General features: G+C 34.8%; 1 protein-coding gene across 1 annotated transcript in view; it reads left to right on the top strand.

Moving 5' to 3' along the window:
- Positions 1–17133, top strand: part of CSMD1 (CUB and Sushi multiple domains 1) — a 1016265-nt gene that overhangs the window by 887780 nt on the left and 111352 nt on the right. Inside the window, exons 44-48 of the mRNA XM_026844050.1 lie at positions 14–191; positions 2831–2976; positions 5329–5409; positions 5558–5671; positions 13374–13562. Coding sequence (XP_026699851.1) covers positions 14–191; positions 2831–2976; positions 5329–5409; positions 5558–5671; positions 13374–13562 — 708 coding nt within the window. The remainder of the gene's footprint in view (positions 1–13; positions 192–2830; positions 2977–5328; positions 5410–5557; positions 5672–13373; positions 13563–17133) is intronic.

Genomic DNA, 17133 nt, shown 5'->3' with positions numbered 1-17133 from the left:
GTTTTCTTTTCAGCTCCTTGTGGCTATAATGTAACTGCGCAGAATGGTACAGTTTATTCCCCGGGATTTCCAGATGAATACCCAAATTCCAAGGACTGTACTTGGTTAATTATTGTACCTCCAGGCCATGGGATTTATATCAACTTTACCTTACTCCAAACTGAACCTGTGAATGACTACATTGCAGTTTGGTATGCAATTTTTCAGAACAAAAGTGATTTTTTTCTGATTTATCAGATCTCACTCCCTCAAGCTACATCTTTTGACTAGTATTGCTGTTTAGGTTGTCATATGTGCTGAAGAACAGCATAAAACAAATTCTATGATTATATTTAAAAAAATAATAGTATATATAACTGAATTCTTTAAGAATAGTGTTTCAAAAGTACTTTGAAACTCAAATTCAGTTATCAATCAGATCTTCTTTGAGCTCTGTTTTCTAAGTGAGACCATGTCAGGTCAAAGTGATGTAACAATCTGCATTATCTTGAATTACGTGTTCCATTAACATATAAGACAATATACGTTGTAGCAAATCTTTTTGTCATCTTTAGGCATTAACTAATTTAGGCCTTAACTAAGATTTTCTTAGTATCTTAGTATGGCTGGTAAACATAGTCTATATTTCTTAAGCCCTTGGACCTCTGTGTCTTTAAGCTTCATATTGTACATTCCACTTCTCTGAACTTGTATTTATTACCCTGCAACCCATCTCAAATTTGTGTCCTCAGCTGGACGAAGATGTCTCAGAGCTATCTAAATTCTTGCATAAGAATTTATTGCACTGAAGAGCAGGCATAGATGATAGTGAAGTTGTTACGTACTTTCTCATATATAGCTAAGCCTGCCCCTTAACCACATTATGTGCAAAGCAACTTACCTCCGGTCTAGGCTACAGATAGTTCGACAAAATGATACTTTGTACAGAATTTGTACAGAATATTGGCCTTAACTTACTCCTCTGTGAGTCAGCTACTCCCATCTCACAGCTAGTCCACTATTCCTGTACCTATTGCTGTCTGGGGTGAGTTTTTCCAGACAGCAATACTAAAGTCCATATAATACAAAGAAAATCCAGCTGGTTTATAGAGATGCATAACTGTTTATGAACTGCCATTTGGCTACATCTGGTTTTTTGCATTACTTATAAATCCAAATCCAAAATGCATTATACGTTGTCCCCTTTGGCATGTTAAATGAAAGGAAAAAAGCCTTCAGTGCTAACAATATAAGTGTATCAGTGACTTCTCTTTTTCCCTAAGCAATTAAGTCCTAAAATTGTCAGCTCTTTGAACTTCTTTGGCTGGAGTATGTGCTGGATTCCCATATTGTTATATGATTTCATTAAAAATTTTAAAACAACTGTTTTACATACTATTTCTCTCAGTTCCCAATTGCCTGTGCATTACAAGCATGCCTTCTTCAGAGGTATTTTGTGAAATATTAGCAATGGATAGGTCCTGAATTTGCTGGGAGGAGAGTGTTTAGTATAATTTTAAGTATATGCCATTCACTTCTGTACAAAAAATCAAATTTTAATATCAAAGCCTTTTTTTTTTCCTTCCCCCCCCGTCAGATTTTTAAAATGAAAAACCTAAGAAAATGATCAAGTTCCTATTCAATATTCATTACTTCCACACTTGTTTTCAATGCAGCAGTAAGAAAAACTATTTTTATGCAAGTTACCTTTAGTTTTCTTGTTGTCACCAGGGTAGAAACTGGAAGCCTGAATAATTCTGAAAAACTGTACAAGAGAAAAATAATTATTTTAATTTACATTTTTAAAACTTCAAGTTGTATGAACAATTTATATACATGACATGTTCTTTTAAAACTTGAACCAGAGTTTGTCCATATGGTGCATTTTTCTTTTTATGAACAGATTATCTTGATAGATTTGAGAGAGATAGACAAAAATTAGTTAATACTTGTCTTTTTAAAAGTTCAGCCAAGGTTAACAAATAGCCCTCTGATTCAAAGACAGTGAAAAGTCAAAACTTTCAGAGACCTTCTAGATAATTTCCAGCCTTCTAAAAAACATATCACAAAAGTTTTTTTATTCAGTTTGGTTTAATTACATGTAATGTACAAAAACACCAGAAGTAAGTGTTACAGAGCTCCAAAAATTCTTCAGTGATAAAAGCAGGGGGGTTGTTTATTTGTTTATTCTGCCTGTTCAGGCCTGAATATTCTGCATGATGATACTGAAAGGGAATGCAGCCTGATGTTCCTGGAATGTATTTCTCTTTGGGTGTCTATCCTACTGTTCAGAAACACAAAGCATTTTTGTTCCTATATTTTTTTCCATTTTTTTCCTTTTTTCCATAATAGTCTTTGAGTCTTTAGGATTAATTTAAATGGAAAGAGTAACTTCCACACCTCTGTATGTGTTACTCATGAGTAAGGATTTGTAGAATCTGGTCAAAAATGTTGGAAATATGATAAGATTAGAAGAGTTTTCTAGTTTATTTTCAGTTTGTTTTGGTTTCGGTTTGTTTTGGGCTTTTTTTTTGGGGGGGGGGCGGGGCGGGAGGTTCAGCTGGTGTGTACATAAGAATTTTTGTAAGGAACAGAAAGTTTTAGATTTCTTGCCGATGGAAATATAAAAGCTATTGTGAAGTACTCCTGGTCACTCAAAAAATAATAGGCTTTGAAGTTAGAAAGAGTATTCTGTGCTGCTAGAAATAACAAGAAAACAAACTCATTTTGAATCATTAAGAAAACCAGTTTTTTACAAAAGTTTAACCTGTTCTCCAGAGAAAAGAGACTGTTAATTTAAATGTTAATTACAGTATTTCTTCAGCTATTTTTTTTATGTTTCACTTCCTAGGGATGGTCCTGACCATAATTCACCTCAGTTGGGAGTTTTCAGTGGGAATACAGCTCTGGAAACAGCTTACAGTTCCACTAATCAAGTCCTCCTTAAATTTCACAGTGATTTTTCAACAGGAGGATTCTTTGTCCTCAATTTTCATGGTCAGTTTGCTTTACATCATTAACATCTATAATAATTACCACAATCAATTAATGAATTTTAAAAATATTTCTTAACTCTGTGATGTACAGAATGATCTTAAATAAATTTACCATAATTCATGGATTTGCTACCTTCTTTTAGATAACAAAACAAATTAGTTTTTTTAATCATGCATTAAAAAAACTTTAATAACATTAATTTATGTCTGAATAAACTACATTCTATCTTTAATATTAATCGTCATCATCTAGTATTAAGCTTTTACTTTTTGAATTATTTTGGTCCATTTGGTAAAATTTAGTAAACTCAGAAGTGAAATGCTGAATTCTACTTCTGGTTCTAATTCTGACTAATTCACTCAAATTATGTATATAAAATGAAAGATTGTTAGCCTTATGGACAGCAATTCAAAAAGATAGGGTGAATTAATTCACGATGGGAGGAAATGCCACAGAAAAAGAGTACCTGAAGGTATATAACTGCAAGGGGACATTTTACAAAACTATTATTCAGAGTCTGAAATGTTTTTTTCTTGTCTGTGTTTTTTTCCTAAAAGAAGGATGTGATGCATGATAACCTAAAAATGTATCTGAGAAGTGAAAACTAAAATACCTGGCTTTACTTATCATGCAGGGAACATATAGCTCCCACATAACAAGATAGTGACTGAGAGCAGACTACAGGGAATGGTCAGTGAGAGTGTTTGCCAGCCTTAAGTTGAAGGTACATAAGCATGTAGTCAGTATTTAGGATTGATGACTACAGATGATAAAAAGGCAAGATACATACTCTATCACAGCATGCAGTGCATTAGTCTAACATGGGAATAAAAAGAATGAATCTGCTTCTTCGCTGCACTCTTTATTGTGCATAATAATATTTTGCATAATGTCCCATGGGTGGGAATCACATACAATGTGAACAGTGTCCATGCTTTTAATCGAATTCAGTGGTGACATAGGCCACTGCTGAGAAAACCCTGCAAACTGGGCTTCTTGGAGACAAAATCGAAGGAACTCCCATTTTTTTGAGCCCACATAAGTGGAAGATAAGTATCTTAGTTCAGTGAACTCATGGGCCTTACTGAACATGCGTGTAAGTACAATTTTAAGTTCTTGGAAAATGTTATTGCTGGAAACCTGCTTAGTGTCTATTTCTTAGATACTTGCTGTTACAAGTGTCTAAGCAGGTTGCAAAGCTTTTTTTCTCAGGTGTTCTTCAGAAAAATGGTGCTATTAGGTGTATATAGCAATAATTACATGTATGTGTTTGTATATATGTATAGCAGGAACACCATGCAAATATGTAAGTACAGAGGAAAATACGCATGCTTTCTCCTCCCTGTCCTCTCTATGGGTGAAAAAAAAAGAAACTCTCCATGGAGGAAAAACTTTTTTTTTTCTTTTTTTTTTTTCTTCTCCTTGTACAAATGCTGTACAGTGATGGGCTATAGAATCTTATGTGGAAGATGAAGGCTGATTCCCATTATTCTGTGTTTCTTTAACTTCTCAAAACCAACAAGTGGATAGGACTATCAGGTTCCCAGGAGAATTTTTATTCTTGACTGTGATTTAGTTCCATGAAGAGGAGAGTTTTTCTATAGTATGTGCATTCTGATCACAATCTTAAATCTCTAGTTTGGATTTTTTATCCAGTAATGGCTTCTTCAGCTGTTGTAGGCATTGTACTCCATTTTAGAAACATATCAGCCATTGTATTGTCACCTTCTTTGTGAGACTGCTCACAATTTATTGAAACAGATTTGGAGAGTAGAGAAGAGACACTGTGTTTTGTTTTGTTTTTTTTTATAACAATAATAATGATAATAGTAATAACAACAACAATAATAATGCTATCTCAGTAATATTATTATTATTATTATTATTACTACTACTACTGCTGTTTCTTCTTCAAGTAAATGTTAATACGTGTATCCTGAGAAAGATTAACTCACATTATGCTTAAGTTAAGAATTAATATGACAGGAAATCTAAGTAATATGTGATTGATAACCACTAGACTTATCACATGATGCAAAGGCAGGCACATGAAACAGCAGCCTTGTAACTGCAAAACTCTTCTCATAAACATCACAACTTCATCCAGTCCTACAATGGATCTATAACTATCTGGGCAGTATAATATACTGTCTATACTGATAAAATTATTTTTTTTTTTTAGATTATATATACTGTCATGACATTTAACTTGGAAAATGTCACTGAGAGACCATGAGGTTCAGTGCAGTTTTGGTGATTTGGGAAGTGTCAATAGAAAATTAAACTTCTGTAAAATAATTCTTAACACACCAGTATTTACTTTTTTTTTTTTTTTTACATTTAAATTTGCAGCCTATCAGCTGAAGAAGTGCCAGCCTCCACCCACAGTTCCACATGCCGATTTGTTTACAGAAGATGATGACTTTGAAATAGGTGAAAAAAATAGTATCTCCTTTTCTTTCTTATGTTTTCACTTGAATTATAATTAAACTAAATTACTGATATATTTGCCACCTGAGATTTTGGGATACTCTGTTACAAGCTTTTTTCCTGTTTAACTTTTCTTCTATAACGTTTTCAGGAGATTTTGCAAAGTACAAGTGCCATCCTGGTTTCACCCTTGTGGGACAAGATATACTAACCTGCAAACTGAATGCACAGTTGCAGTTTGAAGGATCCTCACCATTTTGTGAAGGTAAATATATGCTTGCATGGTCTGCATATAATTAGTATTATTATATTAAGCATCGAATTTTGGGGCACTGTATTTTCATTACTATTTAAAATAAAATTTTCCATTTATCTTTTCAATATGTAAGAAATGCACACATTTTCAAATTGGTCCCTAAAAGTTTGCATTTGTCTAGAATCAGAAGTGGCTTTAATTACTGAACTACAGTATTAATGAAACACTAAATCCTAAAATTCATTTAAATTATTTAACCTTTTTTTCATATCAAACTAAATATTTCTTTTCACCCCTGAAGAGTTTTAAAAATATATATTTAATTTAAGCTTTCAAAATAAATTAAGAAATGTTCCACTTTCACAAATATGGTGACATTGTAATATGAAAAATGTCTTCTAAAATAAAATATGGCAAATTTAAATTCATGGAAGCACTAAAAATCTTTCAAATATTCATACTATGTTTATAGTTACGATATTTCAAACAAAGAATTAAAAAATTAAATATGAATAATGTTTAAGGTGTTCATTCATACACAATTTTCTCACCTTCATGGAAAACAAGTATATCATGGAGATTTGTACTCAGTCCCCAAAATCATGATTTTCAACAGATGCTGTTGGTTATTTTTGTTTAGTTTGGTTTAGTTTGTTAAATAGTGATGGCAAAAAGATTTTGAAATGTTGAAAAGGTGGGTGAGAAAGCATCTGTAGAATTTTGCCCTGAAGTACCTCAAATGTTTTTTTGGGGAAAAAAAAAAAAAATCATTGAAATTTTAAGGAAGTCAAAAAGTGATCAGAAGTTCTCATATTCATAACATATTTACTGGGATTAGCTTTAATCTATAATATGTAATTATGGATGGAACATCTTCCATATCATCCATCTGCACAACAGGTAATACTGGAAGCACAAAAATTCTAGTGGTAGCTTCATTCTTGTTATCCTGGATCTCTATTTCCATGATTTAAAAATTAATAAAGGATTACAAGCTGCATTAGTTTCTTGATGTCGTAGTATATTTGGTGCATCTGTAAGTAATTGTCCACATGACCGCCCATACCCAAGTTTTTACTCATACCCTTTCTTAACTTGTGCAAACATGGGATCTGTTTGAGAGAGAGGTTGGAAAAAATTCAGCATTCATTTCAGGACTCTCACCATAAAACATGCAAGAGTAGTGAGAAAAACTCTTTATTTCTGTATATTTCTTGATCAGGTAACACAATACTTATTGATGTTTGATTTTTTTTTTTTTTTTCCAATCAGTGCGTTTCTCTGTTCCCATTTGAAATCTTGGTAAAATGATTGTACTGCAAATGCAGCTTTCGGTTTGGAATTAACAGCAACAGCAGTAACTTAACTCTTGACTGTGTCAAACAGAGTGTAAATATAAAAAGAAAGCCTAAAGTAGAATGAACAGTTATAAAAACTACAGATGATTAGCCATCTGTTAAGCACAGGGGAGTGGTTTATTTCCAACAACTCTTGCTGTGGAAACTAGTGGCTTTCTCTGATGGTAGCAACACTTTTTTCTTTGCAGTCTTTTAAGACATTGTAGATTGTGATGGGCTGACCCTGGCTGGATGCCCACCAAAGCTGCTTTATCACTCTCCTCCTCAGCTGGACAGGGGAGAAAAATATAACGAAAAGCTTGTGGGTCGAGATAAGGAGAGGGAGAGATCACGCAGCAATTACCATCACAGGGAAAACAGACTTGACTTGGGGAAAATTAATCTAATTTACTACCAATCACATCAGCATAGGGTAATAAGAAAATAGAAACAAATCTTAAAACACCTTCCCCCCATCCCTCCCTTCTTCTCCAGGCTCAATTTCTTTACCTCCTCCCAGGCATGCAGGGGAATGGGTGTTATGGCCAGTCCATCACACTTTGTTTCTGCTGCTTCTTCCTCCTCAGGGCCAGGACTCCTCACATTTCCCCTGCTCCAGTGTGGGTCCCTCCCACAGGAGACAGTCCTCCACTAACTTCTCCAACACGGATCCTTCCCATGGGCTGCAGTTCTTCATGAACTGCTCTAGTGTGGGTCCCTCCCACGGGGTGCAGTCCTTCAGGCACAGACTGCTCCAGCGTGGGTCCCCCACGGGGTCACAAGTCCTGCCGGAAAACCTGCTCCAGCGTGGGCTCCTCTCTCCATGGGGCCACAGGTCCTGCCAGCAGCCTGCTCCAGCGTGGGCTTCCCACGGGGTCACAGCCTCCTTGGGGCATCCCCCTGCTCCAGCGTGGGGTCCTCCCCGGGCTGCAGGTGGGTCTCTGCCCCCCCATTACCCCCCAGGGGCGCAGGGCACAGCTGCCTCACCATGGGCTGCACCACGGCCTGCAGGGGAACCTCTGCCCCGGTGCCTGCAGCACCTCCTGCCCCTCCTCCTGCACTCACCTTGGGGTCTGCACAGTTGTGGCTCTCACATATTCACTCCTCTCTCCAGCTACAGTTTTCCTTGCAGTTTCCCACCCCCACCCCTTCTTAAATACATTATCCCAGAGGCACTACCGCCATCGCTGATGGGCTTGTTGAGTCCATCTTGGAGCCAGCTGGCACTGTCTCTGTCAGACATGGGGAAGGTTCTAGCACATTCTCACAGAAGCCACCCCTGAGGCCCCCCCTGCTCGCCAAATCTTGCTGTGCAAACCCAATACATAGACAAATGCTAGCAGCTCTGTACTTCCCTCCCAGACTTCATAATTTTGTGATTTTCTTCCCTTTCTTGTATTTGTTATTTACTGTTTTTTTTTCAAAAATACCCTATATATTAAAGTTAATAAAATTTTACTATTTTATACACTGATCCTAGTTGATTATTAGGAACATCTTTATTACACATTTAATTAAATAACACAGTTCCAGTTGAGGAGTAGATTACCACTTGTTAATATTTTCAGTCTTGTATTCTTTTAATATAAATATAGCAGAACTTTGTTATAGGGAGTACAATAGGAGAAATAATCTCAGTATTAAAAAAAAAAAGGCATTGGAGGGATTCAGAGACAGAAAATGGAGCTGGAGGCATTAGAGTAAAGATTCTGGCACAATTTTGGACGGACATAAGAGAGGAGTGTCTTTAGATAACTTGGAATGCAACTGGTTTATTTTCTTCAGACAAGTTGTATCTCTAAATAAACTTAATTTTCCTTTCTGGAAAAAAAGAATTGCTTGGCTTTATTCTTATCCCAGCCTCTCCAATACCTCTGTTTGTCTACATGAATTATTAGTATGGAGAAAAATGTTCAATTGAATTCTTATTATATGATAACACTTTACCTTATATTTATGAAAGTTTCTTCTAGATCATATGAAATATTGGTAGATCATTTAGAAGCTGTGATTTTAATTACCATCTGTATGGTTACTCTTGGATAAATATATAAAACTACTCTTGATGAACTCTGAAAATCTAAGTGTTTGAATGGGAGAAATATATATTTCTGGAAAAAAAACAAACAAAACAAAACAAAACAGAAATCCTGTATACCAGACCATATACCCAGTGTTCCATCTCTGGCACTCACCAGTAATGATTTTCTAGTGAAGGACATAAGATCACTGCAAGTATGTAGTTAATTAAGGCCTCCACCCAACTGTAGCTAAGCCACGTTTAAGCTAGCAATGTTCTTTGTATTTTGAATCCTGTAGGGCTATCTCTTAAATGGATTTATACAGTCCAATTATGAACCCACATAAATGCTTTAAATTCACAAGGTTTTGTGGAAGAAGTTGCACAATTTATTTATGTAATATGTGAAGGTGTTTCTGTATTTGCTTTGAACTCGGCACCTGCCATTTTCCTGTCATTTCCTCTACTTCTTATGGGGAAAGAAACAGCAATGGGTTGTTCTCTATTCACATTTATGGCATAATTCTACAGACCAGAAGATATTTCATATCTATAATCATTCTTGTCACCCTTCTCAATACCTTTTCCAGTTCTACTCTTTCTTTTGAGATGATGCAGTATAAAACTACATTTATACAATATTATCTGATCCTGATACACTTAATAATTTCTAGTTGCTGTTATTTGCATATTGTTTTTCAAACTAGTGGACTGCCTTCTTATATTTCTTCATTCTACCTGTAGTTTAGAATTGTTTAATTTTCCCTTCTTTGGATCAGCTTCACATTTTTTAAAGATGACAGAAAGTTTTTCCTTCTCCTGAGCTGTGCCACTATGTAGTAGTAGGCAAGAAATATATGACAGAAGGCCAGGGTCTAGGATACTCTATACAAGTCTGATGAGATATCTAATGGGCAAGAAAAATCAGCCTCAGTGACAACTTCTACATCATTCTGAATGAACAACCTTCACAGCAGCACTAATAGCACCACAACATACTTTTCTTACAGCTCACTTTCCCTTCCTGTCTGGGGTGTCTGAGGACAGAATTTCTCATAATGCTTGGTACCATGATAACTTGCCAGGCATTGTCTAATGTATAGAGCCCAAGGCACCCTACAGAACATGCTCTCATTGTGCATGAATTGATGTTTGACAGTAGCTGACCATTTGTTATTTGTCTTTATACACTTGGAGTCTCTGCTCTCATCTTATCCTTACGTCTTCTTGCTTTATTTTTTTTTTTCCTTTTTTACTTGCTGTTAGGGAAATATAGAGATGTAAATTAAAGCATGATGAGCATTGCAACAGCAAGAAATACTTCTGTATTGGTAACAAAAGTTGACATACTAGTAAAACAGCTAATTGTCATTCAGTGTAAGGTAGAGATCTCTAATCCAGCTGCTCAAAACTACATTAGAGAGACGGTGTGTTGATTGTCCTAGTGTGATGATGATATTTATGAATAAAAAATTAAATCAAAGATGGAGTAATCAGAAGTAGTATTAAAGTCAAGAAGCTTAGTCGGTTCTTCCCCAAAACAACCAAATCAATTTGTCCAAAAACCAGGTTTCTTGAAACTAGGATATGATGGGTGTGTTATGCTGTCCTGCAGAATTACTCTTCTCATGACACTGCTCCACCCCACTCAATTATATGTCTCTGTGTAACATAAAGATCTTTTTCATTTCCTGTGTTTTTTCTGTAAGCATTGCCTGTATGTATGAATTTATGCAAACAAACAAATAACAGTACTCGGAATTTACATGTGCAACAATATGACTAAAGATGAATGTAAAATAGGTTGCTTATGTCCTCCAATATGCCTAAAGCAGGTTTTTGTAATATTTATTCCTGTTATAATTCCAAACCATTTTACAATAGCTACTTTTAAAATTCATGGGATATACTTATAAATAAATTATAATTAATATCTGGGGGGGCTCGAGTGTCTAATTCTGTGTTTTGCAGCTCAGATTTTCTTGTTTGTTAAACTCCCAAACTTCTAAATATGTAGGGAGTTGAATCACCCTGTAACTTAGATGACAGAAGAGAGTCCAGAAGGTATAAAATATAAACTGAAGAATATAATGTTAATGTATTAATTGATTGACAAATAAAAGAAACAGTATTAACAGTGGAATATGTATGCTTCAACTGAAGCAATTTGTATGACTTTGTATTTAGGAATATTCTGTTTTGAAATACCATGCTAAAGGTAAGATCTAATATTATACAACAGAAGAGTCCAAATTGCAGATTTTTGTTTTCACCTCTTTTGTGTATGATACCAAGAAAAAAGCACTGTGGAATTTATTTTTATTCAAATGATAAATACTGGTTATTAGTTGTATTAGAAAATGGATGCACCTTTTATAGAAGAAGGTGAAGCAGTCTCACTTTCTCAGTATCTTAATTTTATGTCTTTAACCATATGAATCTTGTAAAATGTTGAAGTCTAGCTTCCACCCTAGAGATTAAGTCAAGTAATCAGCAGCTAAACTATATAAGGGAGAAGTTGGTGAGTAATTCGTTATGGTGGAGAGAGTGAGCCAGCAAAGTCTGCCAAGACGAATGTCTCTGAACTACTCCAGAACAGTTTCTATCATAAATTTCTGTGGTATGTCTCCTGTGAATGGTTGACATTGGAAGGGACCTCTTGTCCAATGACTCTTAGCCATAGGAAGAGAATCTTGGCTATAGGAAGAGTTAGAGCTATAGCTTGCTGTGTATGATTTGGCCACTTCTGCTCTGTCACAGGAGAGCTATTTGAGCTATTTACATCTTAGAAAGACACAGAGTTTCACTTTTATTTGAATCTTCTGCCCTAAGAATATGCTGAGGGAGGCCTCACAAGACACTATTTTTGTCTCAATACCATAGAAGAATATTCTGTATCCTCTTTCACCATTTGCATTACTATTTGCACATTACTATTAGAGAGGTCCTTTTTTTTTTTTTTTTTTTTTTCAAAAAACAAGTACTTCTTCCTTTGGAAATCATTCCATTAGCAAGGTTTTGAAGTCCACTAAGAGAATAAAATAGAATATTGGTAGGAAATAATTCCTACAGGAATCTTGCATTGATCTGTTTCTTATTCTTATTTGTTCCCTGTGTATGAACAGAAAGACTGGACATCTTCTGTAAAATATATTTTCCTCCTCTACCTGTATGCTTAATTTCTCTGAGAGAGCAATTAATGATCGAGTCCTGACACTGTTTTCCAAAAGTTTACAGCAAAATTCTTCTTGGCTTCAACCAAACCTAAATTTCACCCTCAAGTTTGTAAAAGGCCAACTAAGGCAAATTTGGTCCAGTTTTTAATGTTTGTTTCTGATAGTTATGTTTCTTCCCCTGTAACATATTTTTTTCCCCTGATATTTTCCTCTGTTGTTATGTTTTTCACCTTTCCTATAACCTTTAATTTATGCAGGTACTTGGGTACTGTGCCAGGCCGTTTCCAGGAATGCATTTCTGTCAAGATATATCTGTGAATCATACACAAAAAACATCATTAAAATGCACATATATTATGAAATTGTGGACAAAATGTATCAGACTTCAACAGCAAAGAGATATGAAAAAATCAGTCCTGCATGAGAGGCAAATGTTAAAGAGAAACAGTGGCCAACAAAAGAATTTTTTAATCAAAACCAGTATATGGGATATAAAATTTTCAGCATTTTAATATAGTACCTGTCATATGCTACCTGTCATACGCAAAGATTATAAACACAAATAGCAGGTGAAACTGTTTGAAAAATGTTATGCGTTCAAAGTTTAAATAATGGGAGGTGGCTGCTGAGAAGTTCTTATTTGACTTGGAGTATTCTGTATCCAAAATACACCCTTTGTCTGCATAAAAAACATATGCTTTGGAATGATCTGGTGTGCCTAGAAGTTCCAATATGTTGTCATGTTCATGTAACAGACTTCATTTTTAAAGCTCAGTGGGCTTTTTTAAGACCTCAAATAGAAGACAGCTACCAGGTTTCCAAATAAAAAGTTTTACCAGGACTTTTACACACCTGTGTGAATTATCACATTAGCATATGTGAATCACTTGACTGTAGACCGTTTGAGCTGTGATGAAGGTTTCACCGGATGAAGGTTTCACTATAATTAATATTCTGTTTCAATAATGTAAAGTTTATAAAGGTTTTCTATTTGTGCTAAAGTGAACTTTATTGTTCCTTTCACCTAGAATATGATATTAACATGTTTTTATTTGGAAAATGAACCTGAAGCATACTTACCTCTGAAAAAATAATACTTTTTTTTTTTTTTTTTTTTCATGGAAAGGAAACAATTTGTTTCATTGCTATTCTTGTTATTCTTCTTGTGTTCTTTTAAGCACAATGTCCAGCAAATGAAATCCGTACAGAATCATCAGGAGTGATCCTCAGTCCAGGCTACCCAGGCACCTATCCCAACTCTCAGACCTGTTCTTGGACTATAAAGGTTGAACCAGGATATAACATCTCAATTTTTGTAGAAATGTTTCAAAGTGAGAAGCAATTTGATGAGCTGGAAGTATTTGATGGTAAGCAAGATTTAAATTCTATCTAACCACAAAAGAACAAATATCAGGTCAAGTGGGGCTTGATTTCTGATTGTTGGTTTCATAATGCAGTGATACATCTGAACTTAAACCATGGTCCAGTATTTCTATTACTTTTGCCTTAAATCTAAATCTGTTAGCCAGTGAAAGCTTTTATAGATGTATTCCAGACAAAGAAGCTTTTAAATTTTCTTAGGTATTCTTAGAGGAGGAACAGTAGTGGCTTCAGTATCCCTATGAAAGTCGCACAGTTTTCTATTTCCTGGGAAATGTATGGAGGTGTCTGAAAGGAGAAGTTAATGTGCTGGTTTGTAATGGATCGTTTCTTGTGAGGAAATATTTCTGGGTTACGATTCCATTTATCTACTTAATAAAATTATTTGAGTCTAAATACTCAATTTTAGTCCAAATACCCAGTCTACTTTCTCCATAGCAGAGCAGAACCAGTGCTGCATATTTTTTGAATATACCACTAGTAAAGTATTTGACTATCTGTTTTGAGACAAAGAGTAGAGAAATGACAAAAACTTCTAGAGTGTTACTCATACCAGTACCTCTCAAAGGGCCCAGTCTAATTAACAGTCTATTCTTATTTCCTAGTCAGTTCTGAATTTACTATCACTCATTCTGTTCTCATTGATCGATGATAATAACTAGTCCCTGATTGTTCTTTAATATATTTTTATTCATTTGAAGACCATTATCATATCTTTCCTCATTAACTGATATATGATAACTGTGATCGAACTGATGAATATTCACTACGGGAGTTCCATAACATGAAAAATATTAAAAGGTTATATCTTTTGAGATATCTTGCTCTAAGTATTTTTCTTAAGTAGTAGGTTTTCAATGTATTTTTTTTCCCCCCTCACTTTTTGGTAACAGTATTCTGAAAAAAAACACAATATTTTTCATTCTTTTAAAAATGCCAGTTCATTGGATTTTATTTTTTTTTTTTCTGTATAATGTGTGTGTTGTTCTGTTTCAGATTAGTGGTGAAAATAGTCTGAAAAAAAATCTATTAAAACTGTCTTTTCCTCCACCCTATTTTGTATTTAACATCATGACAATATCTAGCATGCCTGGAACTTTTCTAGTGGTCTGATCACTTTGTTTTCTTTTGAAAAATTCTGTAGAAACTGTTTAATGTTCCTGATGAAGCTTTTTGTTTTCTTTCTTATGCATTTAAATTTAATGAAACCAGATCATCAATAATAGTTCTGAGAAGAATTATCATAGTTACTACATTTTTAAGCATTGTCGTTTCATGACATGAAATCACGTTCTTACAAATTCAAGTAATTTTTTTCTACCACCTACCAGCAAACTTAAATGAGAAAGATAATGGCATATTTATAACCTCTCAGTACAGTGCCATGTAGAGATTCCTGAGCTAGCTCTCCACAAGTTGATATTTAAATATGGCACATTGCAATGCCTTGCAGAGACACTTGTTTGTGTCCCTGTGGCCACATTAGCAGTGTGCGTTGCTGGGCTAATTAGTTCTAAATCTCAGCGTGGTGAGTTTGTTGGAGCAAAAGGCAATGCTGATGTGGTTATACTGTTTCCGGTGGTGGATATAACTCAGACTAGCTTGTTCAGAGCTAGCTTAGGTATTTCCCTGTATTGCTGCATTTTGCAATAAATATATGTCATATCCTGGGACCTTGTATGGTCCAAACAAGCATACCTTTATTTAGGTGAATAAAACTGCACTGATCTATCTGTCTTATGCAGAAACTATGTAAAGATTGGCAAGATAACTTTCAGATAAAGTATTTGCTAAGCATAGGTCTCTGATTACTTTATAGGGCAGTTTCAGAATGCAAACCAAAATAGTGACTACACCTAACTGACTACATTGCAAATTATTATGGACAATGAACAGTATAGGCATCCAGTCAATGAAGCCACCCTGGTCAGCTGGGAACAATAAGCCCATTAGCCATTCCCAATTATCAGTCATATCTTTAGGAAATCCCATCAGTATACTAAACCAGATAAGCCATAAATGTACCGTGAATATAACGATTAAAGGGGTTTGAAATTGAAAACACTGTATCCAGGCTACTTATACTGATTAAAATTCATTCAGTACTGCAAATATTCTTTGATTATTTCTTTTTTTTTTTTTTTTTTCCTCCCTGAAATAAACCAACAAATTTCTGTCATTGAAAATAGATGGAAATGTCAACTTTTACCTAATATTCAGGAAAGCATCATATGACAGGTCCTTACAAAGATGTTGAGTATTTATTTCCTTATATAGACAAATTCTGAAACAATAATTAAAAAAATCAGTCTCAAGAACATCTAAGTCATGCTGCTGACTTTTCTGAACATCATCTGAAAAGCTGCCTGCTAGGTGAGGCAAAGAAATTGAAACTCAACTTCAGGAAAAAAACAAACTAAAATACCTTGAATCATTCCTCTGATCTCCTAATGACTAAATATTGCAGTGTGGCATGTGGTGCTGCAAACTAATTTCATGATCACTAACAAGGAAAGATTTTCACCTCTTTGTATGTAGTAGGTATTTATTTACAGTTGTACTCTTTTGGCCTCTTTACTTGAGAATTTTGAAAGAACATATACATTTTAAACCGTAACAAGTGTATTAAACAGATTTTACAAAACCCAGGGTGAAGCACAGAGAAACTAAATGAATTATCATGTTCTAAATATTTTTTTCAAGCAAGAGTACGAATTGACCTCAGCATGCCTCATAATTTATCCTACATTGTAATCATCAAACTCTAACTTGCTGATATGAAAACCAAACAAACCACAAGGTATTTTGATGAGGGCATGCTGGGCAACCTGTGCCTAAAGATATGCTTATTAGTTCTTATTTTGTATATGTATTTATCAGTTTGGATTTATTTAGTAATACTTATTTAGATGTAGTCTTATTATGGTGACTGAACTGCAGTTCCTAAAAACTGTGAAGTTGTCTTAATCTCTATGATCTTCAGTGGCTTCTGTAGCCTCCCTTTTGTACCTGAAATGTCCCAATCAGAAAATGTACTTATTTTTATTGGAGGGGGAGAAGTCTGATAACATTTGTACTCAATTTTTAGGTGTCATTTGCTTCAGTTTTATTTTTGTGTGATACAACATAAGAGCTGATCAGGATGCAGCTGTTCAAACTGAGCAAAAATGGATAAAGCAGCCTTTATTTGAAATAGCTGCCGTGGCCAAGACAATATTGGCTGAACTTTCCTAGACTTGTAAAACATGGAGTGAAAGGCATAGTGAGCATATGAAAGAGCAGAGTTCAGCTGGACAAAACATAACCTTTATAGGGAGGAAGAAAATGCCATTTCATGTTACAGAAAGCTTCCAGCTGGAGCTTGGTTTGTTACATAGATTATTTTTTCTCTTGCATATATGTTGTTTTATGATGTAGGTAGCCCCCAAATCATTATTTGTGCTTCTAGGGTTTTACTGTGGTGAAGATACTGGTTTAATGCCAGGACACCATTTTTCAGCATCCTTTTTTTTTTTTTTTTTTTTTTTTTTTTTTTTACACTTACTAGTTTTACAATTT

Source organism: Athene cunicularia (assembly GCF_003259725.1).
Source record: "Athene cunicularia isolate RWA chromosome 3 unlocalized genomic scaffold, athCun1 chr3_part1, whole genome shotgun sequence".
Lineage (NCBI taxonomy): Eukaryota > Metazoa > Chordata > Aves > Strigiformes > Strigidae > Athene > Athene cunicularia.
Note: the sequence above shows the minus strand (reverse complement) of the source record. Positions and strands in the feature narration are given on the sequence as shown.